The 27,611-nt window shown below is 43.7% G+C and overlaps 2 protein-coding genes and 1 non-coding gene across 5 annotated transcripts; 2 read left to right on the plus strand and 1 right to left on the minus strand.

The window, feature by feature from the left end:
- Window positions 1-3,613: 3,613 nt before the first annotated feature.
- Window positions 3,614-13,461, plus strand: TAF1A (TATA-box binding protein associated factor, RNA polymerase I subunit A). Of its 3 annotated transcripts, none has more exons than XM_033056336.1 (10): window positions 3,614-3,805; window positions 5,264-5,433; window positions 6,263-6,376; window positions 7,317-7,515; window positions 8,227-8,357; window positions 9,009-9,167; window positions 10,232-10,298; window positions 11,118-11,238; window positions 12,307-12,467; window positions 13,138-13,461. In XM_033056336.1, exons 1-10 carry the CDS (start codon window positions 3,664-3,666, stop codon window positions 13,278-13,280), a joined length of 1,407 nt encoding a protein of 468 aa, XP_032912227.1. In that variant the 5' UTR covers window positions 3,614-3,663; the 3' UTR covers window positions 13,281-13,461. The 3 variants fall into 3 exon arrangements, with proteins under 3 accessions (XP_032912227.1, XP_032912228.1, XP_032912229.1); XM_033056337.1 differs by lacking the exon at window positions 3,614-3,805 and adding an exon at window positions 3,814-4,012; XM_033056338.2 differs by lacking the exon at window positions 3,614-3,805 and adding an exon at window positions 3,994-4,049.
- A 73-nt stretch (window positions 13,462-13,534) lies between these two features.
- Window positions 13,535-25,228, plus strand: HHIPL2 (HHIP like 2). The gene is given in 10 exon segments (XM_042779078.1): window positions 13,535-15,693; window positions 15,695-15,782; window positions 19,475-19,620; window positions 19,974-20,119; window positions 21,558-21,678; window positions 23,007-23,058; window positions 23,888-23,952; window positions 23,954-23,985; window positions 24,753-24,852; window positions 24,854-25,228. Coding segments are annotated over 10 exon segments (1,338 nt in total). The 5' UTR covers window positions 13,535-15,385; the 3' UTR covers window positions 25,134-25,228.
- Window positions 25,229-26,427: 1,199 nt separating this feature from the next.
- TRNAT-UGU lies at window positions 26,428-26,500 on the minus strand. The gene has a single exon. It is a non-coding gene; the product is annotated as a tRNA-Thr (tRNA).
- Between the last annotated feature and the right edge of the window lie 1,111 nt (window positions 26,501-27,611).

The following is a 27,611-nucleotide window of genomic DNA, read 5'->3' on the forward strand; positions in this document are numbered from 1 at the left end:
CGTGCCCGCCGCCCCCACTCACTGCTGCACTCGAAGTCGGCGCAGCGCTTGCGCTCGGCGAAGCGGCGGCCCAGGTCGGGCGCGGCGGCGGCGGCGGCGGGGGCGCAGCGCGGGCCCGGCGGCGGCAGCAGCAGCAGCAGCAGGGCGAGCAGCAGCCGGGGGTCCGGCGGCGCGGCTGCGGCCGTGGCCATGTCGGCGGGCGCCGCGGAGGGAGGGAGGGAGGGAGGGAGCCGGGCGGGGAAGGAGGGAGCAGACACGTCAGCAGCGCCGGCGGGAGGGCGATGTGGCGGGGGAGGGACAAGCCCGGCCCCGCCGCGGCCGCGGGAGGAGGGCAGCGCACGGACCCTCCCTCTCTGCCTGCCGGCAGCATCGCTATCCCTGTCCCCATCCCGAGCCGGCAGCGCTTCTGGCCGCTGCGCCCGGCGGGCGTCCGGCTGCTTTTCCTGCTTCGCAGGCCAGAAAAGAAGGAAGGTCCTGCCTCTTATTTGCGCGGGTTTCTCTAGCTGGGGATCGCTGGAGTAACAAGGACCTACAGAAAGGGTGTAGGTGCCGCCCTGGCTACTCTCCCTCCTGCCCCGCCGGGCAGGTCCTGTCTCTGCTGGAGAGGAGCAGCCGCCGCTTCCCCGGTGACCTCCGAAAGTTGGAGGTCACGGCTGCGGTGCTGCGGGCGGAGGAGCTCATTCAGCCGTGTCCCACTGGGGAAAGTGCTGGGTTTCGCAGCGAGCAGCCGAAAGCACAGGATTCCTCGACAGGCCTACGCTATCCCTGCCCTTCTGTAGCCGCAGCTTCCACTTGCTGGTGCATTTTAACTGCTGAGTGTTTGCAAGCCCAAAGATGTGCTACTCACAAGTGTGCCTGCGCTTATCTTTGCCTATTCTTCACATCCATCACCTTAATATTGCCTTAGGGATCTAAAATGGCAAAATGACAGCAAAAGTCACAATGCAGAGGAACAAAACTTCTCTTTTTCAGATCCATGTTATTTGTTCAGCCCAGTAGCCTCAGTGGACAAAGAGAATAAAAGATGCAGCTAAGAAAGAACAGGTAGCATAAGAAAATCCTCTTGCTGGTGAATCAAATGACCACATTTTTCATATTTTTTTCTGCTTTCCAGAGCAGATTCTGAAGCTGCTCCCAGAATGAATAGGCACTCACAGAACTGATAGTCAATGTGAATTTTTTTTTTTTTGTGCTTGAGGGTTTTTTCAAGAGCATTTTAAGAGCCCTTTTAAATGCTACCCCTCAAGAGTTAGCAATCATTGTTGCTAATTGCATGTGTTCCTCTTGCATCCTTGTGCCTATTGATTTTCACTCCAGACTCTCATTTCCACAGTCTCATTGTACAAGGCCTTAGGTCCAGGCTTGGTTACTGCTGTGTAGTCTCTGGAAAATATGTGTTTCATTTTCAGCCCCCACCTAGCGCAGTTTAATATTTTAATCACACTATGAAAAAGTGCCAAGGTAGAAACAGGTGTTGGCACCTCTTTGTCCAGCATCCCATGGACACCCTGGCATTTCTTACAGTTCTGTGTATCCCCAGGACACACATGCTACAGGAATGCAATGATTCATTCACCCAGTGCTCATGTATGTTCTCCAGGCCTGCTGCAGTAGAGTGGCTGCAGCTCTTCTGCAATTTTGTTGACATTTTTGTGTTTCACATCTTAGAAAATGAGGTGATACCTATTTGCCTCACTGATATTGGCTGATTAAAAGCTCTAAGAAAGCTTAATTCAGAAAATCTAAAAGTTTGCCACAATTTACAATATGGAAGTAAATACATTCAAGTCACATTTTATAACTGCATGAATGAAAGATAAGCATTGTTTCCTCAACATTAATATTTCCTGTTGTGTAATGCCCACATTATTACGTCAAATTTCTTGTGAAGGAAGAGCTGTTTGGTTATTTTCCATCAGTACAAATTATCAAGCTTATCTTTATTAAAGACCAAGATAAAAGGTAATGGTGTCTGTGGTTGTAAAGACAAGGGCAAGAAAAGGAGATGTAAAGAAAAATAAGATCACATACTTCTTATATAAGTCACTGCCTTTATTGTGCAATAATGAGTAGCTTGCAGTTGATACATATACACAAGTTTACCACTGTGAAGTATTTCCTACAATTTCAAGTATTTCAGGGTAATAACGTAGCCATTATTAACATACCTCGGTTTCCTCAATGTGTGAAAGAAAAATATTTCACTTAGTTCAATTAAGATATTTCAGGCAAAATTTTCTTCCAGACTTCAACCCCAATCTTGGAAGCATGTACTCAGCTGTGAGAGTTGTCCCTCACTGTACATGAGGTTCCTAACATTCAACTATGCTTACAAAGCAGTTCTCCTATCTCTTCTGCACTAAAATATCTACCCAAGTAGCTGATACCCTTTAACAAGATCAGTTGGCTAAATTTACCGAAGGATCTGGAAACGCTCACTTATGTATGACACAGGAAAACAAAAATAACCAACCAAAAGTAAATGTCCTTGCATGCAAATGTGAGAACTTTTGCCAAACAAAGGGGGATAAGTTGGATTCTGAAATTAGAATATTGAGCTAACAGAAGATCAGGAGTGTTGTGGGAAGTGACATCAAACTTGGGGGACACCAGTGATCAGTGAAACACTCACACAAGGTAAAAATTATAAATAAGATGGCACTGAAAAATATGTGGTGTTACGTCACAGTTTATTGTTATCAGTCAACTAAGTTAATTATCCATTAATAATAATATTTATGAACTGAAATGCTGGCCTTTATTGGAAGAACACAGGATTAAAAATAAATAAAAAGCGAAGGGAGACTTCTGTTGCCCCCACATTGATTTATTAAACACCAAATTAAGGTATGATATTGATGTTTCAGTGTTTAAATGCTGTGAACAACTGTTCTGCCTTGCATTATTCCCAACACTGGTTATCGATCACAGCTGAACCAGGACACGGCAACACACAAACCTTTAGTCTGAGTCAGTTTATTATTTACTCACCCTCCCATGCCAGGGCACTTCTGAAAAAAACAAACAACTCCGTGAGACCTTACACGATAAACTGAACTTTACACACATCAAAACAGTCCAGGGCAAGCTCGGTTTCAAAATGGTTAAAAGAAACAAGTTCCAGCACAAATTTGTATAAAGAAGATGCTGCAGCTAAGGCAGATGGATTCCCAAAATCCAGCGGGAGCACAGGTAACATTACTGCTCCACAATGCACGACTTTGATTCGGAATCTTTTCCTTCTGTGGAACGTTATGAGTTACAAAGGAACAGGAAAGCAGCGATATAGCTAATGGAAAGAATGACAGGAGGAACTCGCTTATTTACTCTTAAGAGCCAACAGCGCATTAGCCACGGTTCTAGTCGTGCTCTGATTGTGGTATATCTAGAGATAAACACCTCTCTGCCACACCGCTGCACACAGCCGCCCACCCCTCGTGCTTCACCCTTGGCCCGCATCCTCATTTCCCGTCCCACAGGCAGAGGGAAACAAACAGGGAAAAGCTGCGGCGGCACCGGGCCCGCTGCCCTCATGGCGGCCGCGCACGCGCAGGGCCCGCTCCCGCCCCGGGACGCGGCGCCTGCCGGGATCTCCCGGCCCTGGCTTCTGAGGCCTGAGGGGCGGCCCGGCCCGGCCCGGCCCGGCTGAGCCCCCGCGGCGCCATGGACAGCTTATTGGAGGAGGAGGACGAGGAGGTGCCGGCGGTGGTGGGGAAGAGGAGGAAGAGGAGGAGGAGGAGGAGCCCCAGCGCTCAGGCGGCCCTGCAGCCGCCCCTGTGCCTGCCCTTCCTGCCGCAGCTGCCGGGTAAGGGCGGAGCGTTCGTGTGTTCTCTTTGTGAACTCCTTCGTGCCGCCGTGGGAATGGAGGCACAGAGTTCCAGCTTCTGTCCGCCAAATCGTCTGCTAGCGCCGGGAAAGAGGGTCGAAATAACAGAAGTTATTTTATGAGCCGGCGGTGTGCTCTGGCGGGCTGGAGGGCCCATGGAATCACTGGGAAGAGCCTTGCCCGCAGGTCAGGAGAGGTGATCCTGCTCCTCTGCTCAGCCCTGGCGAGGCACATCCCGAGCGCTGTATCCCATTCTGGGCTCCTCAAGACAGCGGAAACATAGAGCTCCTGGAGAGAGTCCAGGATGATTCGGAGTCTGGAGCATCTCCTACGAGGAGAGACTGAGGGAACTGCGCCTCTTTAGTCTGGGGAGACTGAAAGGGGATTTCATTAATGCGTGCAAATACTTCAGAGGGGATGATGCCAGACTTTTCAGTGGTGCCCAGCAACAGGACATGGTGCAGTGGCCATAGACTAAAGCTCAAGAAGTTTCACCTCAGCATGAGGGAGATCTTTACGCTGAGGGTGGCAGAGCACTGGCACAGCTGCCCAGGAGGTCGTGGAGTCTCTCTCTGTCTCTGGAGATTTTCAAATCCCACCTGAACACGTTCCTGTGTCACCTGCTCCAGGTGACCTTGGCAGGGGGTTGAACTGGATGATCTCCAGAGGTCCCTTCCAACCCTAATGGTTCCGTGACTACCTGACTTAGCCATTGTTTGAGTTATTTTTTTGCCTGCAACATCCAGGTAGGAGGTGTCTTGGTAAGCTCTTCATGTGCCTTGCAGGTGGCTTTTAATGGATGAGCATTGTGGTAGGGTCATACAGCTGTGAGCTTTAAACAGACTTCATGGGAATGAAGTTTTAGTTTCGTGCTGGTTTTAATATAAATTGAACTACTGTTGATGTAAAAGGGCCAAGTGGCCTCTTTGCAGCCTTGTACTCAAACGAGAATAATTCTTTACGTTTATCATTGTGGGAATTGCTTAGCCTTTGGTACTGGAATAGTCTGTTCATTTGTGTGCATGCAAATCTGCAGCACCGTGGGATCCCAAACTTATAAGTGAAGAGAGTCATCCCCAAAACATGACAAAATGTACTGTGAAGTTATCAAAGCACCATGGCTCCCTGGTTCTAGTAGGGCAGTAGTGTGATATAATTGGCTATTCACTGTTGCAAATGAATGGAAATTTCAAGCACAGCTATGTGCTGCTTGTGGAAAATGCCGTTTCATAGCACATTTACAGCTTTTCCTATAGTCTTGCTTCCCTGTGGACTAACATGTGAGTTTATCTTCAAAACCACAGAGCTTAAGATGACTCTCTGTAGTGTCCATATAAGAAAGATGCTGAAATGGAGAGCCTGTGGCTATCTGAATAAGGACTGTGACAGCTGTGGGCTCAGTTGATTTTTTTGTTTGTTTTGGTTTTTTTTGTTTAGTATCTTCCAACGAACACAAGTTAAACTTCACGAAGAGCAAGGAAGTGTGTTTAAGGTACATTCAGGATGCCTTGCTCCAAAAGCAGTGGAAAAGGGCTGCAGAGTTCCTGACCTGTTATGTTGAGGCACTGGAGAAGGACTATTCCAGAGAACACATTGGTCCATCAGAGGTAAGCCCCTGTTCCTTATATGGGTTCTTTTGCAGTTGAAAAAGTACTTGCAAAGCAGCATCCATATACTTCAGGACCAACATTTGTGTTAATTAGCTAATCACAGGCATGATTCTTTTTTTAACAAATAGATCCTTGACACAACAGAAGGAAAACTTGGCTTGGTATAAGTTCATCAGCAGTGTATCTATGAAAAGTCAAAGTAGTCTTCTAAAATGGAAAAACAATAAATGTGTTTGGTTCTGGCATGCCATCAGTCAGAATCTGTTTGCAAGTTGGTAGCTTACTTAGGTTGTTACCAGCTCTTCCAGTAGCTGCAAAACTCCTTGCAGGTGTTGAGATGGAAGCAGGTGGAAGCAGAAGGATCAGAACTTTTAAATACATGGAATACTTGAATATGCTAGCTTGCAGATCTTGGAAACAGGTGCATGCAGTTGGGGAGCTACATCAAATTGGAAATAATCTTTGCTATTAAGTTCAAAGAATGGTGTATGCCTGGTGTCTTAGCGGGGCCATGTCAAAGAAGAAGGTAAATTTTTGCTGAAGGGAGGAGGAACCCTCTGGCATGCAGTTTTCATAAGTTCTTTTGGAGTGCTGCAGTTATCATGAGCAATTCTGAACCACCCACTGAATGACTCTAGAAGTCCTACTGAATGAGTAGGTAGGTTCTATAGCAGTAGATAATGCTCTGTAGTATTTTTAATTTGCAGTTCACATGTACATTTTTCATGTCTTACAGTAACTATAAATTTAATAAGACTATATATATGGTGTTTGTTGCCATTTTTGTACTCAGGTTGGTTTTTATTTTCTTTCTCTGCATTAATAGATGATTTGGAGAATAGGAACTGAAATTTTGTGGCATCATTCCCAAAGCAGCATGAAAGAGTTCAGCTGTTTCATGGAACAGATGAAAACTTTAGGAGTAAAAAGGTACTTGAAGGTAAGTGTACTTAAAGCAGCCCTGATGATTTTTCACATTGACCTGAACACTTACTTGAATATTAATTTCTTAATCCCTTTTGAAATGTACTACTGACATTAGTGTAAAAAATCCTGAAACCCAACGTTTGAATTACCAGTTGTATCATATTTGAAGGTCATTTTTTACCTAACCTTGTCTCATTTGGTCTGTATGTTTGATCACAGATGCATGCTCTCAGTCCTTAGAAGTGCTTAAAAACCCTTTAATTAAGCTTTTAATTTGAATTTGAAACAATCAAATTCATTTTCATGCATGTCCCAATGACATGCAAATACAGGTAATTACCTGCCCAGTTTTATTTCAAGTCTTTAATTTGACCACTGTGCTTCTGACTAAACATTTGTACTTAAATTTTGCCTCATTACCCTCTCACTTTTTGAGTAGCTAATCTGATTACAAACTGTGTGTTGTGCACACCTGTGTCACACAGCTGTAGGGGATTCTTTATGTTTTTTTTTCCCTGTAGTGACTCATTCAAACCAATATTGTTTTGGTTTCCTTGGCTGTTTCTTATTTGGGATGGTGCTTGTGTCTTTTATTCTGTTAAAGGTCCTCAAAAGAAGTTGCATAGGAGAGTTTTCTGGAGCTAACTGAAGGTTTAGGCTTTTGTCTTACGATGTCAAATCAATGTGGTAGGGTGGTAGGACATCCCTCTTTCAAGTGCTCTGAAAAATATATCCCAGCTGGGTTTTCTCAGGTCATTTTTAGATCTTATGAAATAGGTACAGCACTTGTTAAAGACAAGCAGGTTTTTGAGACAACACAAATAATTTAAATTCTTCATTACTTGTGTTGGTAGTATTTTTTATGCATGTCACTAAGTCTTCTCTTTGCTGTATTGCTGAGAATCTCTACATTTGAGGGTTAAATGCTGTGGTTTGGACTGTTTGGGTTGCAGGTCTGCTTGGAGCATGTCTTTCATCTCCTCTGTAATGGGCAAATAGATGAAGCCTACCAGAACCTGTCCCTGGCAGAAAGCTGGAGGTTTGGAGAGCAAACAGCCATTCAGGATAAGGAAATGAAGCTGATTCAGGCTTACAGAGGACTTTTGGACTACCATAACTGGTCTAAGCAGAAGAACATCTTGTTAGAGAATGGTAAGTGTTTTTTGGATTGAGCTGTAGCTTCAGCTTGCTCATGCAGATGCCATGGTTTGCAATGACACCTTTTCCTTTACTAAACTTCAGTGTGTAATGCTGTGGCTGGTACAGAATTCTGTATCAGCAGTGGTGGTGGTGCCAAAATAGCACTTTCTGAGGTGCCCTGACATGCTTTTCTGAAACTTTCTCCCCGTGTCCAGCCAGCATCACCTAAAATAATGATCAAAGCAATGCATTCCCTTAAAGCAGTGGCTTAATAGGTGTGCTGCTTAATAGGTGATTGCTGCTGGAATGTTGAGTGATGGCAAAGCCCTCAACACTTGTGTTTGAATTTCAGTTTCCTTAAAGATGTGGAAGTTGTTACATGTGTCACATCTGGTTCTATGTATACCTACTGGCAGTGCTTTTTCACTTACACTAGATCTCTTTTTCTCTGAAAACCAGATGTTGAATTTGGATTATGGACCTTGTACTGGTAGCCTCTTCTCTTGGAATCACTACATTGTGCTCCATAAGTTGAAATGGATTATAAATTTGAATGAGGAACAGTGGAAATTTCTTGTTTCAATACTGAGGAATCTTTTCCTAAAAGCTCTCTGACTGGAGTCCTTGCTTAGCAAAATGTGATCATCCCTTAGGTGCAGCACTTCAGGATCCCTGTGCTTGGCATAGTTAATAACTTTGTGACCTTGCTTTGTGTTTTGGTAGGTGAGGATGGATTTTCAGACTTGGCTGTTGAGCAGGAAATGCACGGTTACTTTCGGAAGGCAGCAGTGAACTTGAAGGAGATTATTAAAATACCTGGAGTCTGGGATGTCTTTGTGAAGTGCTATGTGGATGTAAGGGCATGTTTTACAGATGGCTTCCTTTTGTGTTTCCCTTTCTAATTTCTATTAAGTTGCCCATATGCAGATTATTTTCTGTGTGTGTGAGTGAAAACAAAGTATTTCAAAAGTAACACCTTTGTATGTACTTGTCACTGGTTTTGATATAGAGCACAGTGTACTCCTGGTAGAACTGCAGAGCCTGAGCAGAATACAAAAATAACTTTGTGCATTATCAAGAAAAAGAAAAACAAACAGCTTACATGTTTTGTTTTTGTGGTGCTGCAGAAATTGGAGAATAGCTGCTTTATTTACATTCCTGAGAACACTTTCTCTGATTTTTGGAAGGGCAGTTTTCTCTGGATACATGAAATGCTGCAGATGCATCTCTTTCCAGTGAGCAGTTGATGGCAATCCTTTTACAATTAAGTAGGTGTTTAGGCATTTTCTCCCAGAGCAGCTTCTGTGTGTGAATTCTTGTCTCTGTGCTGAGAGCAGCCAGTAAAATTAAGACAGGCAGGTATCTAAGTATTTAATATGCATTATCTAATATACTGCACTCTTAGATACTGACTGTGCTATTGGATGGCTCTGTGGCAGTCCAAAATTAGTTGTAAGAGTTTGATTGCTTGCATCTGACAAACTAATAACAGGCTTAACTTCCAGTTGTTGGAGTTCTATGGAGACCACAACGAGGCCCACCAAGTGTTAAATGAGTATGCCTACAACTCCAAGTTCCCTGCGAACCCCAATGCTCATGTCTACCTCTATCAGTTCCTCAAGAGGCAGGGTGAATCCAAGAAATCCCTCATATCTGCACTGAAGGTAGGTGTCCCTTAGGAGATACAGTCTGTGTCAGCCTTGTGGGGGTGTGACAGCTTGCTTGAGCTCTGTTATATTATTTGTCTTATTGTATTCTTTGTGGGAATTAGAGGGTTAGAGGGAAGTTAGTGGGAGAGAGCAGAATCCTTTACTGTTCTTGAATTCCAGTTCTTGTTTTGCCTTTAACTGGTACATCATATCACTTAAAGTCAGTAAGCAAGCTCAGAGAACATGTTTACATGGTTCCTGAAGTCTGTATCAGCAGTCTTGTGCATAGCATGCATTGATTTCTCTTAGGGTTTGATCTTTAGAGTATTGTACAAATCATTAAATGCCTGCTCTTTCACATATTGATCTTTTTTAGCAATTAGTTTCTTTGCTCGTTTTCAATGAACTGTGCATTAAAGCTAAGAGTTAATGTCTGCTGGTTGTTGGCAGACAAGACCTTGTTGGGTTAAGGTTTTGTAAGGTTTTAAATTACTGCTTTCCTTGCCCTTGGTACTGCTTGCAAACCATGTTTTGCCACTTGATGGCACTAATGTGCTTTTTTAGTGCAAGTGTTGTTTAAAAAGAGGTTTATAAGACTGTTTTAGACTTAGAAACTGTAGCAGATTTGTGTGAAATTCTCCTCAGTGCATTTTAGTAGTGGCTTTAGATATGAGTCACAAAACAGATAAATCACAAAAGTGGTTTGATAAGTATAGAAATGGATCCAATGCACAGAGCAATGGACAGGACACCTAGAACTGTCCTAGGGAGAAAATGATATTGCATTCAAAAAAGGGGACACTGGTTATGGATTTGGGCTGCTCCATCAGAATGTTGTACTTGCCACATGCAGTGTTTGTCAGCAGCCATCAAGGTATTTCATCCATGGTGTCACACAGCAGTGCAAAATGGACCTAGAGATCCATTCTTTATATCAAGGCACCAAAGTACTAGATTGGCTGCTTTTAGTTCAGAAAATGAAGCAAAACCCCGAAGCCTGTGCTTTTCTTGGTCAGGTAGAAGTCTTCAAAAGCTTTAACATTAAAATAACCTCTCTAGGTTTTGTCTTTATTTTTCAGATCTTGCATGATATTGTTCCTTCTCATGAACTAATGATAGATTTTAATACCATGCTTCAAAAATCAAGTAAGTCTTTACCTTTGTTCATTTATGCTAATTTCAGAAAATTTTGGGATCTGTTTTTTTTTTTCTTTCTTTTTTTCTTGGAATAGATCTATTCTGTAGTTCATTGTTACTGATGAAACAACATTTTCATTCTCTTGAAGGGAGCATTCTCTTCAAGCTGGTTGAAAAGTCTTCCAGTTTGAAGACTGTTTTTTTGCCATGGTGATCAATTGTATTCCATGCTGTCTTCTTGTAGCTTAGTGTGTCCCAGCAGGTCAACAGATTGGTGAAATGTACGTGAATGAAGATTGTTCTCTCTTCTGATATGATGAGTTAATGGCTTTAAACTGACAGAGGGAGGTTTAGAAGAGATTTTTGGGAGGAAATTCTTGATTGTCAGGGTGATGAGGCACTGGCACAGGTTGCTCAGAAAAGCTGTGGATGCCCCATCCCTGGAAGTGTTCAAAGCCAGGTTGGATGGGGCTCTGAGCAGCCTGGTGTAGTGGAAGGTGTCCCTGCCCATGGCAGGGGCTTGGAACTTGATGATTTTTAAGGTCTTCTCCAACCCAAACCATTCCACAATTCTTCTTTGGGAGGGGGCAAAATAGACCTTTTTTCTGAAAGCTCCCTTTTTCAGTTCATGTGTGACATATTTGCCAACCTTTCATAACTAATGAGAACAATCTTGAGTTTTTAAAGAAATTTATACCAATAAACATAACTTATGTTTAAAGTAACAGCATTTGTGGTGGCAGAATGGAGGACTGTGTCTCATTTGTGCCTTACTGATGAGTTTATCCTGATCTGTGTAATTCATTATTCAGCCTCATCTTTTTCCAGAGAAAAGAAAAAAACGTCGACTGGGCCTAGAAGTTATTTTTACAGCCTTGGATTATGCTGGCTGGAAAGAAAATGCAAAAGCATGGAGCTGTTTGGCAAGACAGATGAAACAAATTGTAATGTAAGTAGCTTTGATGCAGTGTGTTCCAACAAATGTGTCAAGTCTCCACCTTTTGGCAGTCTACACAGTGACCCTCTGCTCTTAACTTTGCATTTATTTTTGCTTTTCATACACAACTTCAGAGTATCTTGAAATATACTGGGCATCTTGGTCACTGTATGGGACTGTCACTTCCCTGTTGCAGACAGCTTTATAGAATCCAAGAATAGCTTGGGTAGGAAGGGATCTTAAAGATCATCGTGTTCCAGCCCCCCTGCAATGGGCAGGGACACCTCCCACTAGAGCAGTGCAGTGGGCCAGCCCATGGCTGGATGCCAGGCACCACCAAAGCTGCTCTGTCCCTCCCCTCTGCAACTGAATGGGGAGAGGAAGTATAACCAAGTGTTCATGGGTTGAGGGAAGGACAGGGAGAGACCACTCACCAAATTGGGCAAAACAGACCCAGGGCCTCACCATCAGAGTGAAGAATTTCTTGCTAATATCTGATTGAAACCTGTTCTTTGCCAGTTTGAAGCCATCCCTCCTCATCCTGTCCCTACCTGCTCTTGCAAAAGCTCCCTCTTTGTGTTTCTTATAGGTTCCCTTGAGGGGCTGGAAGGAGCTTGTGCTGCTGAAATGCTGGGTTTAGGGATGTTATCGCCTAACAGTAGTAACTGTTTGGGATAAGTTAGTCTTTGAGTATGCCTGGAGTAGCACAAACCTTTCCTAAGGACAAAGCAACCCCTTCATACTACTCATTTGTTGACAAACCTGGAGAACCTTCCATATTACTATTGACAAACTGGCACACAAGTGAAAGGCTTGCTTCATTTCACACCATAATCTGTGTTACTGCCAAGGCTTAATAAGACTGTTAGAGTTCACTTCCAGCCTCACAGATGTTGCCAGGGATTTAAAAAAATTACTGGTTTTATATAAAAATGTTTGTATTAGTGTCTTAGTATAAAGTCAGTGTGCCTATTGGCAGTTAAGGAGATTTGTAGCAGGCTGATTAGAGCATTCACTGTCTCCTAATAATCTTTCCATCACAATTTAATCTTTTCTGTAACTTGTTTAACCTTTTTCCAGCTCTGAGAAGCACCTTGACTGGATCAAGCAAGAGTGGAACTCCAGGAAGGACTGGTGGCCAGCCTTCCATTTTAGCCGTTACTTGGCAAAAAGGAATTGGCAGGAAAATAAAAACCTTTCATATGAAAAAGCTCTGGTGGCTGGAATCCTACTGGGAAAGGGTATGAATTTTTTTTTTTTTCTTTTCAATACATAGAACAGAAATAATGTCTAATTCTAGCTCTAATGATGTGATGCAGCTGATCTGCTGACTGGAAGAAATACAGTTTCTTTCTTCTAAAAAAGATTCTTGTGTTTGGAGCTGAACATGAAAGGTATTTAAATTGGTTTGATATTTAACAATGAGGCAACGGACCTTGTCATGGTTTAGAATTGAGTTTTATCTGGCCTTGTTGAGCAGCCACAATACTGTTTGTCTTGTTTGACTTTCAAATCATAACTCCAAAAATGCACAACACCCTCCTATATTGTGAGGCCTGCAGGCAGTTTGCTTGCTGGATGCCAGCCAAAAAATTGATGTATGATATTAATGCTGCTTTACACTCTTGAAATTTTACCTTCTGATCTAATTTGCAGAGTAAAAATGCAAGAGAAAAAAAGTATTTTGCAAGGTAACAGGCATTTAAATATGTGTAGAATGTTTGCTGGACTAAGTGAGGATAGATTATTAATGATGCAGTTATGTCTGTAATGAGCATGTCTTGGATTTTAATACCTTTAATTACTGAAAAAAATTTTAGCTGTTTGCATATTATTGAAACAATGAAAGCATTTTGTATTTGCTTGTATCATGGTACACCTTAATGTTGGTTTTTTTTTTCCTTTCCTTAGATTGCAAATACTTTAAATATGTATCACACCAAGGCTGCAAAGCTCAGCTGAAAAGGTTTCGGATGCTGAAGAAGTTTGTGAACAGGCACAATCTTGTCTACCTGAGAATATCTGGTCCTCCAGATTCCTCTGTTCAGCCTTGATGAGGTGGTGTCCTTAAGGTTCTTGGTGTACTTTTTCCTCTCTGGAAAACTGACTTCTGTGTTGGCTATTCCAAAACTTCTAGGCAGACTCTATTGACTCAGTACTAGACTTTTTTTTAATATATCTATATAAAACCACTTTGCTTTGTATTTATTTTATAATAAAATGGCTATAAATCAACTGATAATTATCAGCTGTGATAATGTTGAAGAATTTCTGTAATGTTACTCTCATATTTGTCTGAAATGCGAAGAGTGTTGATTCTAAATCCATCTTGAAAGAGCAGAGGCACAGAAATACTGAGAAATTCTCTACCTGCTGGAAGATACTTTTTTTTTTTTTTTTCAGTCTTGCCCATAAGTTGAAATATGCAGTGTTGCTGTGTTTGGAAAGCAGATGTTGATGTGTTATCATAAACCAGATGGGCTTTGATGAGCTGGTGACTCTCCTGTGATGACCTTGGAAGCATCCCACAGGGTGTTACTTGGGCTTCCCCCTTCCATTGTGTGCCTGTGTTCCTTTGTGGGTATGCATAGGAGCTTTTATCATTAACCCAAGTATAAAAGATGAATGCTGGGAGCCCTGGTGCTTGGTGAGAGCTCCCATGTAGTTTCCTTTTGTCCCCTCAGCTTATTGTGGCAGATGTGTGTGCCTTGAAGCAGCTGAGACTGTTGAGGAAGAAATGTGAAACAAAACACCAGAAGTTGGGGTGGAGGTAAGGAGAGTGAGAGGATAAAGAAGAGCTTGATGCCTGAAAAATCTGCTAATCCATTGTGGTGCTTCCAGCTTTCTCCTGTCACTTCTGGAAGCAGGATTGCTGTGGGGGATCATGTCCTCTCCAGGTGCTAGAATTATCATGCTGCAGTCAGCAAGTACAAGAGCATAGTCACAGCTTTTGTGTAACTGTCCCAAGCATTGCTCTTCCATGTCCTGCCAGAAACTTGCTGTTTCCTGATACCACAGTACTTGCATCTGAGACAAACCAGCAGATCACCAATCCAGAGTGAAATTTCTGAGCAAATCACTCTGTGCATACTGTGTTTTCAAGCCTGTGTGTTGTACTTTGAATGTGGTAAGTTGTAGTAGATTGGAATGTGTGGGAAATAGAAGAGGTGCAAGACTTTAGAAAACTGTGGGAAAGCAAATCTTAGAGTGAAGAAATGCAAGAAAACATTTTTTCTCTTCAACTTCTTTGGCTTTGAATTCTGTGCTCTAGATTTGGTTTTCCTATGAGTTTTATTCCCATCCTGTGGGCAAAGCTTCTGTGAGGATTTTTTTTTATCATGCATGAAAGAAATAGCTCCCTTTCCATGTGACTGTGATCAAAGTTATCTTGTCCTGATTAGGGAAAAGTCATCCTCCAGCACAGGCTGAGTACAATGTGTACAAACACCTGCATCCCTAGCTGATAGGAAGGGCTTGCTCAAGCATTTTTCACCAAAGGGGAAAGTGTACAAAAGTATAATGCATTTTAAATCAGTTTAATGTCAAGTGGGATCAAACCCACAGAAAGCAATTGGCTTAAGTACAGGATTACTGCAGAATATCACAGTCACCTTGACATGCTGGTGCCTTAAAATGAATTTTTCCTCCTTCACTCCTGAATTTCTTCTCATTTTAACCCTGAATGTATACTTGGATTTGTGGGTAACAGCACTGTCTCTGAAGTCACTTTGTTCCTATGGTTAATTGCTGCCTTAACTTGATTGTATTTTATGACCCCTGTTCAGTCTTTTATGAAATCACACCCAAGTTTGGTGATTTTCAAAAGCTGAGAAAAATGGTAGTTAGGAACTGAAAATTGTTCACTTGTGTCTTGTAAAGATTATCAATTTCTGTGTATAGGTATCACAGCTCATGTTTTTATTATTCATATTTTTGGGTGAAGGATTTCTCAGCCAATTTAACCTAAAATGTGGAGATTAGATTTGTGAGTGCCTCTAGGGGCAGGAGAAATGTCCAGAGGGGAGGGTTCAGCCCAGTGACATATGGAATACCGAAGAGGCAGCCTGGAGGGTGTCTCTCTGCCAAGTGGCAAACTTCAGAGAGAAAGGAAGAGGAAATGTAAGCAAACCTCAGGGAATGTTGAGCTCTGGGACTGGCGATGAATAAAACAGAGAAGATGAATGAACCATGCTACAAAAAAGTCCAGGATTTCTATACATCTGACCTCAAGAAACCTCTGCTGAAGGAAGTGAATGCTTGGCCACAGGCTGCAAAGAGCAGCAGCAGCTCCGGAGTTCCTTTTCCTTGCCCACATGTGTGTGGTTGCCTCTCCTTGTTGTGCCTGACAGGCACTCTGCTGGGACATCCTCAGTGTTTGGATTATGGGCCACCCTTCCAGCCCCCTTTGCCTTTGGAATTCTGCTCTGCCTATGAAAACTTTGGCTGCTGTGACCAGGAGAGAGACAACAGCAGCAAAATACTGGGACATCATGGATTACATGGATCCCCAGGGGTATAAACTGTGTGGAATGTACATCAAATATATCCTGTGTCAGGTAGGGAGGAAAAATAATATCTGTATCCTACACTTTGGGTTGGTTTGGGGGTCAGTTGTGGTTCTGACAGCTGTGCTGCTGTGATGGGAGGTGTGGGAGCATGGGAAGAGTGGGCTGGCAGGGGAATGGCACTTAATCCTCAAACAGGCATTTTGCAAGGTGCTTTGTGTAAGGTGCATCACTGGAATCTGGGAATATATAGTGACATTTGCTAACAGTAAGGGTTTATGGAAACATCACCCAGTGAGGATGATGATTTTCCCTTAATGAAGAAGAGAATTACAGATCAGTGTTTACCCTCTGCTTGCGGTTGCAAGGTGTTGGATTACAAATTCTACAGAATCAAATGATAAGGGAATTACAGGCAGAGTATTTGGATCTCTGGACTGTAGAGAGGATATTTTTGGTTCTGTTCCTGCTGAGGATGCTCCAAATGCCATGCTTGTCAAAGTGGAACAAAATTTCACAGGCAGTGGTTTCACATAGCTGCTCCAAGGTCCTGAGCTTGCAGTCACAGTGTTTTCATCAGTGCTATCTCCCCACTGCCCACCTGGCTCATGGAAGGTGTGCAGGGAGGAAAGACCAAAGGCACTTTTCTGCCTGAGCTCTTCTGCATCCCTGGAATCAGAGGGCAGGACCCACCTGCCTTTTTAGCAACTGTTAGTCACCCATGCACTCAGTGCATGCCAAAACACAAAGCAGCCAAAAGACACATTTGGTCTTTCTAAAACCATACAAAACTGTTGTAGTTAATATTTCCTGAGCTATGAAATGTTATCTGTGTACCAAAATGTTTCCACTCTTTTTGGATGCTGGCAGGATTCTGGTATCTCCTTGGGGTAGGGGATACACCTTTTCAGAACCAGGGATGAAAAAAGTAGCAGCTGAGCGCTGTCATTTTACAGTTGGTAAAACAGCAAAAGATGTGCTATAGATTCTAGCAGAAAAACTGGTGTTGATGCTGTAAGGGTTTTTTACATGATTCAGGTAGAAAAAACACTATAAAATTACTATTGTTTCTTTGATTCCTCATTCTGCAGGGTATAATGTAATGTAATTTTGCATTGTTCTAAGTGTATTTTGTAGGGAAAAAATACCCAAACCACCTTTTTTTTTTTTTTTTACAGATTTTCAAAGTTTTAAGCTATTACTCTTTTCCTGTTTTTTAGAATAAGATTGCTGTTGAATCTTTAAGGAGGAGTTGTGACTGTGATATGTGTTGCTTTCACTGGTCAAGTTGGTAAGAACCATGGAAATGAGATTGGATTCTCTGGCAGATATTCTTTGTCTACTGAATTAGTGAAAAGAGCAAAGATCTACCAAATGGTTTTGCTTTAGTGAAGTCATTTTGCTGGACCAAATTGCTGCTGAACTCACATGGAAGGTATGGAATTCCATTCTGCCACCTCCACAGTATAATCATGGTTTGGAACAAAACAAATTTTAAGAAAACGGTGTAGGTGCTTATTGATAAACCTGAAGCGTGGCTGCTCTAATTTAGCAAAGACAGCATTATTTCACATTTTGGGGGGAGATCAGAGCAGTAGCCATGTGTGGTAACAAAGCAGTCAGGTGTTCTCCGGTGCCAAAACCCAGCAAAAGCCAGACAACCTTGCTGGTGTAGTAATGAGGGGGTTGCTGAGCGTTACCCAGGGGAAGCTGGGTTTGGTGACTACAGAATTTCACTGGCCCTGCAGAGCCCAAGGAGGAGGCCATGGAGTTCACCTTACCTTGGCAGTGCAGCTCTGTGCTTCTTGATGGTCAGGAGATTAATCAGGGATGTGTTCTGGATCATGGATTTCCTGCTGTCACTCTAAACCAGATACCTTTATCTCAAAAACTAACAGGTTAGAAGAGGCATGTAAAGCAATTTGGCTCTGCTGGTAGAGCTCAGTCTGCACCTGGCAAGATCTGGGTCTATTTTAGCTACCCCCACTTATTTTAAGCACTTAGAGGTTTAGAGTCTGACCCTCAGCTGAGTTATTCTAGAATTTAGCTTAAAAATTGAGTATGAAACTCTGAAAACTGCAATTTTCTTAAACAGGTGGAGTGCAAGTTTCAAGCTAGAAAATTTCTCTGGATGCAAACTTTGCTATGTGTGCTAGAGCAGCTGTTTGGCTGGTGGCTGACAGGAATGCTTCCCTATTCAGAAAACTGCTACAGGAGAGGCTTAAAATATAAAAAAGGCCAATTAAGCCTTGTTCAAACTGACTGAAAGCCATTGGATGGGAGCTAGTGCACAGAGAGCAGCAGTTTTTTAAAAGCAGTTTTAATCTGAGGCCTGGTTTGATTGCTGAATGCACACTTAAGAGAAAGTGACAAAACAGAAGTATCAATCTGATCTTAGCAACTTGTTTTTGTAAGGTGATATTAATTTTCCTGCATGCTTAAGTGCAGACAACCACCAGTGACTGCAAGGCCACCTAATCCTGGGAGTTTATGTGGACCCTGAGGAATGGCCTCCCTCTTGTGTGCCTTACTGGGTCCATGTGCTGCAGGTGTTGTTTTGCCAGGGAAAAACAGTGTGAGAGGCCCCATGGCTGGAAAAGCATGGCAGCTGCCCAGGGATGCTCCACTTGTAGGAGGGTGAACTGGAGGAGACGTTTCTGCTGCAGCCTGTTAGTAGAACAGAGCTGAGGAAGCTCAGAGGCACTGAGAATATGCCTTGTTTCAAAGGAAGTTGGTTTTCTCTTTTTTGCTGGTCCAGGAGCTGGATTCTGTTCACACTTATTTGAGTGAAACTAAAAATATTTTCAAAGGTGTTAATGAAGTAATCACTTCAGAAGAGGGCTGAGAACAAAAAGACGCTCAGCTGAAGCTTTGACTTTTGGGGATGGCATTCAGAGCCTGGTGGTGCCCTTCCTCATTCTGGGAAGGCCTTAAACATGGGAAGAATGGTGTGGTTCTGCCAGCTGGGACTGGGGTCAGACTGTAAAGAGAGGCCTGGAGGACTTGGCTCCCCTTTGCAAGGCTGGAGATTTTCGATTTGGGAAGAGGGAGGGGTTCCTTACAGATGTGCCGTGGAAGCAACAGAAACCAGGTCATTCTGTGCTTTCTGGTAACCAAGTGGCAGCAATGAAAAGTGAGAAACCTCCTACACCATCCAAAAGCTGCAAGGGCTTTGTTCCTTATAAGTCATACCTGTTCTTAGTATATCGAAAAGCCCCTGGTGTTGCTGTGAGCAAAGAGAACAACTTGCTTGTGAAGTTTGGAAAAACCTTGTATAACTTCCCAGATTTTAAAATTAATTCTGTTTAGTGAACTTGTTTAATGAGGCAGGAAAACTATTATTAATGTAGTAGTTGAGCTCACTTGCAATTTTGATCTTTTCCCTTCTCTAAAAATACAGGAATTGCTGAAGATGATCCCTGCTAAAATGATTGGTACAGTCACAAACAACTAAGATAACACTTGCTGCAGGCTGATGCCCTCAGCAGTGCTTCTTGATGCAGAGAATCTTAGTTTTGTGTGTTAAGGAAACTCATCATGACTAAGCCTTGACAAGCAACTACACAGAGAGGTCCTTAAAGCCCTGGGTCTGCTCTGTCCTGGAATAAGCTGCTGAATTACCACTGAAATTTTGCTAAGCACTTTGTTTAACTGTGTTGGCCCTTCTAGTAACTTTTGTACCTGTCAGTGTCATTGAGCAACTGCTTTTTGATGCTCTCTGAAAGTAAATTTTCTCACTTTGTGTTTCTGTGTGTTTGACAGATGATATTCTGCCAATGTTTGCATATGGCCGCAGTGTGGGCAAGTCAGCTACTGGAGGCTTTGTCTGCAGGGGATGTGAATCACCCAGCTTGAATGGCCTTTATATTTTTGGTGATTTCATGAGTGGGTGAGACTGATTGTTTTCTTTGCTGCTCCCATTCTGTACTCACATTTGCCTTGTCTGGGCAAATAAGTATATTGGAGCATCCCAAAGCCTTTTGGGCTGGAGTAAATGAGAAACTTGGATATGGACTAAGTTCTGTGTTTGACTGTTACAACAACATTTTTGTTGGAATCTAAACTTCCTCCATTTCAGAATCCTTAGGATAAGTTTGCTTTTGTTCAGGTCTGGTTCTCCAAAATCCAGCCAACAGTCACAGTCTTCACGGACTGCTTTTTTTGTTTCAGTAATGCATGATTTTGACAGGAACAAATCTTGATGATGGAGACATGAAACATAGGGTTTTATTTTTCATCTAGTCGACTTATAGCTTTACAGGAGGATGAGAAGACAAATAAGTGGAAGAAGCAGGATATCTGCATTGGCAGCACAACACCTTGTGCTTCCCCTGGAATGATCAGTTCCTGCAGCAAATTCATCATCTCGTTTGCTGAGGATGAAGCAGGTTGGTATTGTGCTGGCCACATCTTCAATGGAAACTGTACAGTCTGTTCTCTACTGTAGGGAAAATATGGGAAATTCTGTGGCTCCTGAGGTGTGCCTGGAGAGCAGGCAGTGCAGAGAGGTTTGTGGCTGGCTCAGCATGGCAGGTGGGGCTGCTCTGTGGCTCAAGGAGGTCTCCTGCCCTGTGAGGCTGTTGCAGATCAGGTTAATGGAGAGCTCAGGAGACAGAATGTCATGTGAAACATTCCTTTTGTTGTTGTTTCTTTGTGCTCTTTCACTAATCAAAAGACCATATAAATGCAGTTCAGTTTTTCATTGTACCATCTCATCCTCACTTGAGTTCTTAGGGCTTCTCTGAATTTCTCCTGCTTCCTCAGTATAAATTCCTCAGCCTTATTCACAACAATATCACCTCACACTGTGGACCATAGACCAGGACTTTATTTGGGGATCACTAAAGCCACTCATTTCAAATTTTAGTGTAAAGGCCTCAGCACATGGGACACTGCTAAGGTCACAAGGACCACATCTCCCACCAAGGTGGAAATACCAATGAATTCTGTTCACTTTTCTACAGCCTCCTGACAGAGCTGTATAATACAAAAAGCAGTTGCAAGGTTTTGGAGAGCACAGGTGTACTTTAGTACTTCACCATTCAGCAGAAAGGAGATTTGCTTGCCATGAAAAGATCCTAGATTATCTGCCTAACATATGCTTTCAGAGCTGCATGGAGATGCAGGGTTTGGTGTGAAATGTGTACAGTTTTTAACTGCTCTAACATGTGAAATGGATGAATGTTAAATGGCTTTTCCTGGCAGCCTTTTAGAAACCAACATGGTGTTATGTAGTTCAAAAGACAACAACAGCTTTGTCACTTGCAAGATAATTTCCCTTCTCTCTGGATATTGTTCCAGTGGGTGCTGAAGAAGGCACAAGGAACATTTCTCTTTTCACAGCTACCAGACAGAAATGAGAAGCTTCTGTCTCCCACAGATTAGCCAATGTAGCTCTTGCTGAATTTTTTCCTTTTTGGTATGACCCTGAAATCGAAAATATATTTCTTGTGTGGTCTTCCTCTCTATTTGTAGTTTCTGGCTGCTTGTTTGGTAAATACATTTTAAAAAATATGTATTTATACAGAGAAAAGCAACCTTTTGGCGAGCCAGAGAGGTGAGGTAATGAATGAAAGCTGCTGGTTCTGTGTGGAGCTCTGCTGCAGCCAGGAGGGCATTTGGTGTTTCTGGGAGCTCATCTGCACAGGGCAGGGTGAGCACAAAGCAATTTCTTGGACATAAGGCATGGCTAAGGGGATAACTGAAGGGGTTTCCTTTTCTGACCACATGCATTACTGAAAAGCTAAGAAAGAGGGAAATCAAGAACTGGGATCCAGCTTGAGCACATGAATCTAAGACCAGTTTTCTTTTTTTACTTTCATTTAGGGGAACTATATTTTATGTCTATTTGTTATCCCAGTGCCTATGCACCACATGGATCACACTACAAGCTCATTGATGCTGCAAGGTTTGTAATTAAAGATGGATTTCCAGGCCAAATTCTTCTGTAATCACCATACACTCTCCAGCTATCACAGTAAAAGGATGCCAAGTACTACTGCCATCTGTATCCAGTCCTTGGGTTTTGTTTACACACTGTACCTCTAGTGCAACTTTACTCAGTTTGAGTGAAATTGTTTCTCACTCATCATATCTGTGCACAGAGAAACAGGAAATAGAGTTCAAGCTCCTTGAAGATCTGGGAGAGTTAAGGATTAAAAGAAAGTTTCCTTGGTTGCATATCTGAATTACAGCAGTGTTTTAAAAATGACAGTCCATATCCTTTAGAGTTACTACATTAAATGTCTATGATGGATTTTAATGTAAATAAAAAATAAATGGCACTCCACAGTTTTCTTCACAAAGATGAAACTTGCTGGTTCATGCTGTGCTCAAATAATAACTGGAGCCTGAACCTGAGTTTTTCCAACCAAAAGGTTTTTCCCATTAAGCAGTTATCCCTGCTAAAGTCTATTTTACAACAGTAAGCAGACTTATGTAATTTTTTTGCCTCCCTAGCTTTCTAGGAATTTTACTAAAAAACGTTAAATGAGTTTCAAATCACTCTGTAAAGTAGATACAGCACAAATGTGGTTGTGCTGTTGCAGAGACCTTGGACACTAGCAAAATTAAGAAAACAAGTTATGTTTTCTTGAGAAGTTAAATCCAAAGCTAGGTAGTTAACTTTAGCTGTGTACCAAGTTGATCAGAACAGAACTTTAATCTTTTACTTCTCAATTTCTGCCTTTATTAGCTTATCATCTGTCAGGTAGTGATTAACTGTGGCTGACCAAAAAGCCCAAAAACAATTATATTTGTGAGCTTGCATAAACATCAAGAACTTGAGCAGAGTCTGTTTATCAAAACAAATCTTTGTTGCCTCTATGCCACTCCTTAATGTGCCATGAAGACCCTGTGCTTTTGAAGCTTTGTGTCCATCACTTCTGGAGCAGGACCAGGGACTTACTCCCTCGGCTCTCAGGAATGTTTTCCTGCATTTTCCTTGTTTGCCCCAGCCCGGATGGGGCTGTGTCAGCTCTGCCCTGGTCTGTTTGTTCTTTGCAGGTGTGCCCAGGCTGTGCAGAGCTCCTCGGAGCCTGAGCAGGCTCTGCAGCACAGTCCTAACACCTCCTGGGGTGGCTCTGTCTCTTCACGGACCTTTCTGCTTTGCATTTTCCTGCTGTTTATAGGATTTTTCCTGGGGATAGCTGGCTTCTCTGCTGGGCACAGTCCCAGGCAGTGAATCCAGCATTCCCTGGGTCCTGCTCACACGGCAGGAGGTGCACTGGCACGGACAGCAAGCCACACTAACTCCTGCTTCCAAAACATTGCCAGGGCCACTGTCATGTGCCTGATGGCAACTCAGACTTCCCGAGGAACCTGCCAGGTAAGCTGATGGCACCACTGCTGCTGGTCCCCACTTGCCTCTCCAGCAGTACTCTTGGAGACAGCACGGTGGCACCAAATTCCTTCTGTCCTGAGCAGAGCGAAAATGAGCTAGAATGTAATTTTAAAATCACAGAGGAGAGAGATAGAGGAAAAAAACTCCACAACCCTCCAGACATCCCCACAAGCAATGCCTGCAACCCTGCTTTAGTAACCTTTATAAAAAAATTGAAATGGTATAGAGGAAGCACTTGGCTCTTGCCACTGTCTGAAGGAGAATGCTAATCACAAGAAAATGTGATGCCTTAGGTCATGCTTTGTTTTGCTTGGTGCTGTCAAGCACGCCAAATTGGAAGAACCTGTTCTTATTTGTCCTACTGCAGTTCCCTTGGTGGGTAACAGAGAACACAGGTGTATTGTGCTTCTTTGTACCTCTCTTCCTGTCACTTTATCTCAGGGAAAATGTGTTCGGTTGGTTTTTGTTTTGGTGCTTTTGCACTGTGGGAAGTTGTCAGGGAACAGCAGGAGAGGAACAGACACGTGTCTTTGCAGTTGTGGCTCCCTCCCTCTGTGCCTGTTCATTTCCTTTCTCACCCCTCTTGCTGCAGCACTGTTGTATCCAAAGAACATCCCTGTGAAGGTCACATTCACCAGCTGCTGTTGGAACAGGGATTTTATGGCTTGCCAGCCCTGTGTCAGCCTCGTGAATTCCACCTGTGCTGCACTCCAGGTGCTTAAAGTGCTTTCATACCTCTTTCACCAGAGGCAAATGAGAACAGGGAATTGCTGTGTGCCTATGGAATAAACAAACTTCCGTAACAATCTCTCAGATGTCTGCATCTGGCTTTGTTTTCCAAGGAGGGAAGTGTCAATACAAGCCTATTCCAGTGAAAACAGAGCAAGTGGATACCCTTTGTTCCACATGCAAGTAAATTCTCAGGTTTTGATTTTAATGAGGAGCAAAACATACACATAAACTTTCAGGCATGTGACTGAAACCTTCAGCAGTCTTAACTACTGAAGCACTGAGCAGGAGCAATCCTGAAGTTTGCTCATCACATTTAATGTGTGCTTCTGCTGTCTACTTGATGCTGTGTCTTTGCTTAACCCCAGTCCCTGATTTTTTTTTCCTTGTTTTGCTAAGTAATAGTGTAAATGGGCATTACAAGGGAACTGATGACTTTGATTCAGGCATTGGATGAGGTCTGGGAAATTCTGAGGGCCTGTCCCCTGGCTCTGAGACAAGTTCCTTGAATCCAATAATCCCTTTTCTGTACATCTGGGTGGAGTCAATCTTGCTTTTTCCAAGATGTGTTCTGTCTAAAAGTCACATGCAGCTGGGGCAGGAGTTACATCTTGAGTAGAAAATCGTGTTTAGCAAGTTGATATTGTCTGGGATTTCCAGATGTTACTGTATTATGAACAATTAATATTGTTAAGTCTGCTAGAGAAACGTGCAAGGTTTCATCACATTCTATCTGAAAGTTCTCCTTAAATACATTCATCATTTCTAAAATCAATAATTTTGTTTCCAAGAAAAATACGGGTCTTTTGATGGAAGAAGAGAGTTTTATAGTGTGTATTTCTTCTGTCATAATTTCAGCTGTTTTTCTTGATTATAGCTCTAATAAGTGTTTCTACTAGTCATATCTCTGAATTAGCCTTTTGCTGAACCATGTTAATTACTTTCCTCAGAGACTGTCCTTGAGCTGCTAAATGAAGCTTCAGCAACCATGCCTCCAAAAACATCTTCTACCCTCACTGCAGCCACCCCAATAGTTTTTCCTAAGAAAGCAAAAGACCTCATCCACCAAAATAAAAGCATCAACTGCAAAATCAGCTCCATCTGGTAAAGAGAGACAGAGTCAAAGCTGAGGGAAAAAAGAAGAATAATCTTTTCCTCAAAAGGAAAAGAAGATTTGACACAACTCCAAAACTGCACTAGCACCACCTGTACCAAAAAAGAAGTGCTCCCACCTAGCCACAACCAAGGAGGTTCTTCCAAAGAAAGCCACATCAGCTAAGGGAAAATTAGAAAAGAGGAGGAAGAGGCAGCTTTTGAAGCTGCTTCAGTGATGTCCCAGAAAAAGCAAGTAGTCTATAAAATGGTGAAACAAAAGTGTTGAATAATGACCAAATAGAAGAGATTTTGGGAAACTTGTTATGGAGTGCTCCCAGGTGTGCCCTTATTAATGGCAGAGTCAGCAGTCTCTACATATGTTCTATTAAACATATTAAACTGCAACAGCACCAGCTTCCAAATCCTGCTGTGATGTCCTTTTCTGACATAGGTGGTTATGAGAGCCTGTACTGGACATTCTCTGGTAAGATCTGGCTGTGTAAGACTGTCTAATAAATCCAAGTGCCTTTAAATTTCAGAACTTTAATCTTCCATTGAAGAATATGGAACAGACATGTCAATTACCCCACCTTTCTTATTTTTTCCTTTGTTTTTTTAATTGTCCTTTAGCTGAAATGCAGGAAAAAGTGTGTTTCCAGAGTAGTTGTCTTTCAGACAATGAAATTAGATTTTATTCTTTGAAGGAGGACCACTAAGATGATCAGAGGCCTGAAGCACATCTCCTATGAGAAAATTTGGGTTGTTCAGCCTGGAAAAGAGGAAATCTTATAGCAGCCTGCTAGTCCCTGAAGGAGGTCCCCAAGAAAGCTGGAGATGGACTTTTTACAAGGAAAGCTAATGAGAGGACAAGGGGAAGGGCAGAGGGGAGGTTTAGATTAAATATTAGGAAGAAATTCTTCACTGTGAGGGCAGTGAGGCACTGGCACAGGTTGCCCAGAGAAGTTGTGGATGTTCTGTCCCATCCTTGGAGGTGTTCAAAGCCAGGGTGGATGGGGCTCTGAGCAACCTGGTATGGTGTTGGAACGTGATGATCTCTAAAGTCCCTTCCAGCCCAAGTTATTCCATGAATAATTTTTCAAGGTACGGATCACCTGCAGCTTCCATAGGGTCCACTAAGGGCTGGAAATGTCCAGCAAATCTGAGATACCAACACAATCACAGCACCAGAACCAAGCAACCCCGCAAAAACCCCGCGTTGGAGCTGAGCCACGGGCTGGAGACATTCTGCGAGTCCAGATCCCACGCGGTGGAAGCGGCGCCGTAACAGCCCCGAGGTTCAGATGCAGGGAAAGGATTGATTTGGGAAGCGGAGCCGGGACCGCCCCTGCCCCGGGGGCAGCCCAGCCCATGACGCGTCTGCAGCTCCGGCGCTGCGCTCGTCTCGCACCGCCGCCCTCTGCAGGCGCCGGGCCGGGATGCAAAAGGCAGCGACCCCGCGCCCGCTCTTCCCGGAACCCCCGGCTTGGGCACGGGAGAAACAATAATAAAATCCAACAGGAAAAGCTCGGCAGGCCCCAGCGAGGATCGAACTCGCGACCCCTGGTTTACAAGACCAGTGCTCTAACCACTGAGCTATGGAGCCACCTATCAGTTGTGGCCCTGCCGCGGGCTCCTGTCCCTGCGCGGGGCGGCCGCTCCGGCGCTGCCGCGGGGCCCGCGTCCCATGCCCGGGCCCTGTCCTCAGTGCTCGGGCCGTGCCCCCCTTCCCGGGCCGTGTCCCTTTTCTCGAGCCGTGCCCCCCGCCCGGGCCGTGCCCTCAGTGCTCGGGCCGTGCCCCCCGCCCGGGCCGTGCCCCCCTCAGCGCCCCGGACAGCCCCTGGTGCCTGTGGGCACCGCTCCTGCAGCACCCCGGGGCTGAGCTGATCCTCCATGGGATCGGAAAGCTGCCCTCGGCAGGGAAGGGAATCCAGCTCCCGGGCCACCCCCCGGCGCTGCCTGAGGGAGATGGGGGATCCCCGTCCTGATGAGGGGCACCTGCCCGGATTGATGGTCATGGAAGGGCCTTGGAGAGGAGAGTTTCGGGGGCACAGGGCAGGATTGCTCCCAGGACGGGTTCCCGCTCCTCCCGGGCATCCCCACGCTGTGAGAGAAGGAGCAGCCACTGAGCCAAGGTTTTGGGAGGTAAGGCTGTACAACACCCGGCTTTGTGCGGAGTGGGGGACAGTCACTGCTCAGTGTTGTAATCTGCTCAGCTTTTGTGAAATCACTGATGCACAAAACCTGGGTTAACTCTCGCAGATAAACCAGGTCTCGTTTGACTGGGCTATGAACCCAACAGCGAGACAGGCAGTGCGGAGTCCTCGTTTCTTGATTTTTACTATGAAAGTTGGAAGGCATTTAAGGATTTTCTCCTTTTCTTCACATAAAAGAACCAGTCTGTCACATGCTCCGTGAAAGCTTAGGTGATGGTGAGAAGGTGAGCTGTGCAGAGGAAGCAGAGAGACGTGGCTGTGGAGTAATAAATCTGAGCAGCTCTGCTGTACACCAGAGTCATTTCTAGAAAAGCAGATATGATTTGCTGGGTGCAAGCCTCAAGCTGCGTGTGACCAAAAGTAAAGCTCCTTGAAATAAGAATAGACAGAAAAAGCTGCATTAAGGAGCTAAAGACCTTTCATCCATCCCACAGTCCACAAATCATGAACTAGGTCAACTTCCTCTTTCCATTTTTTTTCTTCTCCCTTTAGTTTTATTTC

The sequence above is a fragment of the Catharus ustulatus genome, chromosome 3 (assembly GCF_009819885.2).
Source record: "Catharus ustulatus isolate bCatUst1 chromosome 3, bCatUst1.pri.v2, whole genome shotgun sequence".
NCBI lineage: Eukaryota > Metazoa > Chordata > Aves > Passeriformes > Turdidae > Catharus > Catharus ustulatus.

Coding starts and splice junctions, on each gene's coding strand:
- TAF1A (XM_033056336.1), top strand. CDS start 3,664: ATGGACAGCTTATTGGAGGAGGAGGACGAGGAGGTGCCGGCGGTGGTG. Junction 3,806..5,263: donor CTTCCTGCCGCAGCTGCCGG/GTAAGGGCGGAG, acceptor TTTTTTGTTTAG/TATCTTCCAACGAACACAAG. Junction 9,168..10,231: donor CCCTCATATCTGCACTGAAG/GTAGGTGTCCCT, acceptor TTTATTTTTCAG/ATCTTGCATGATATTGTTCC.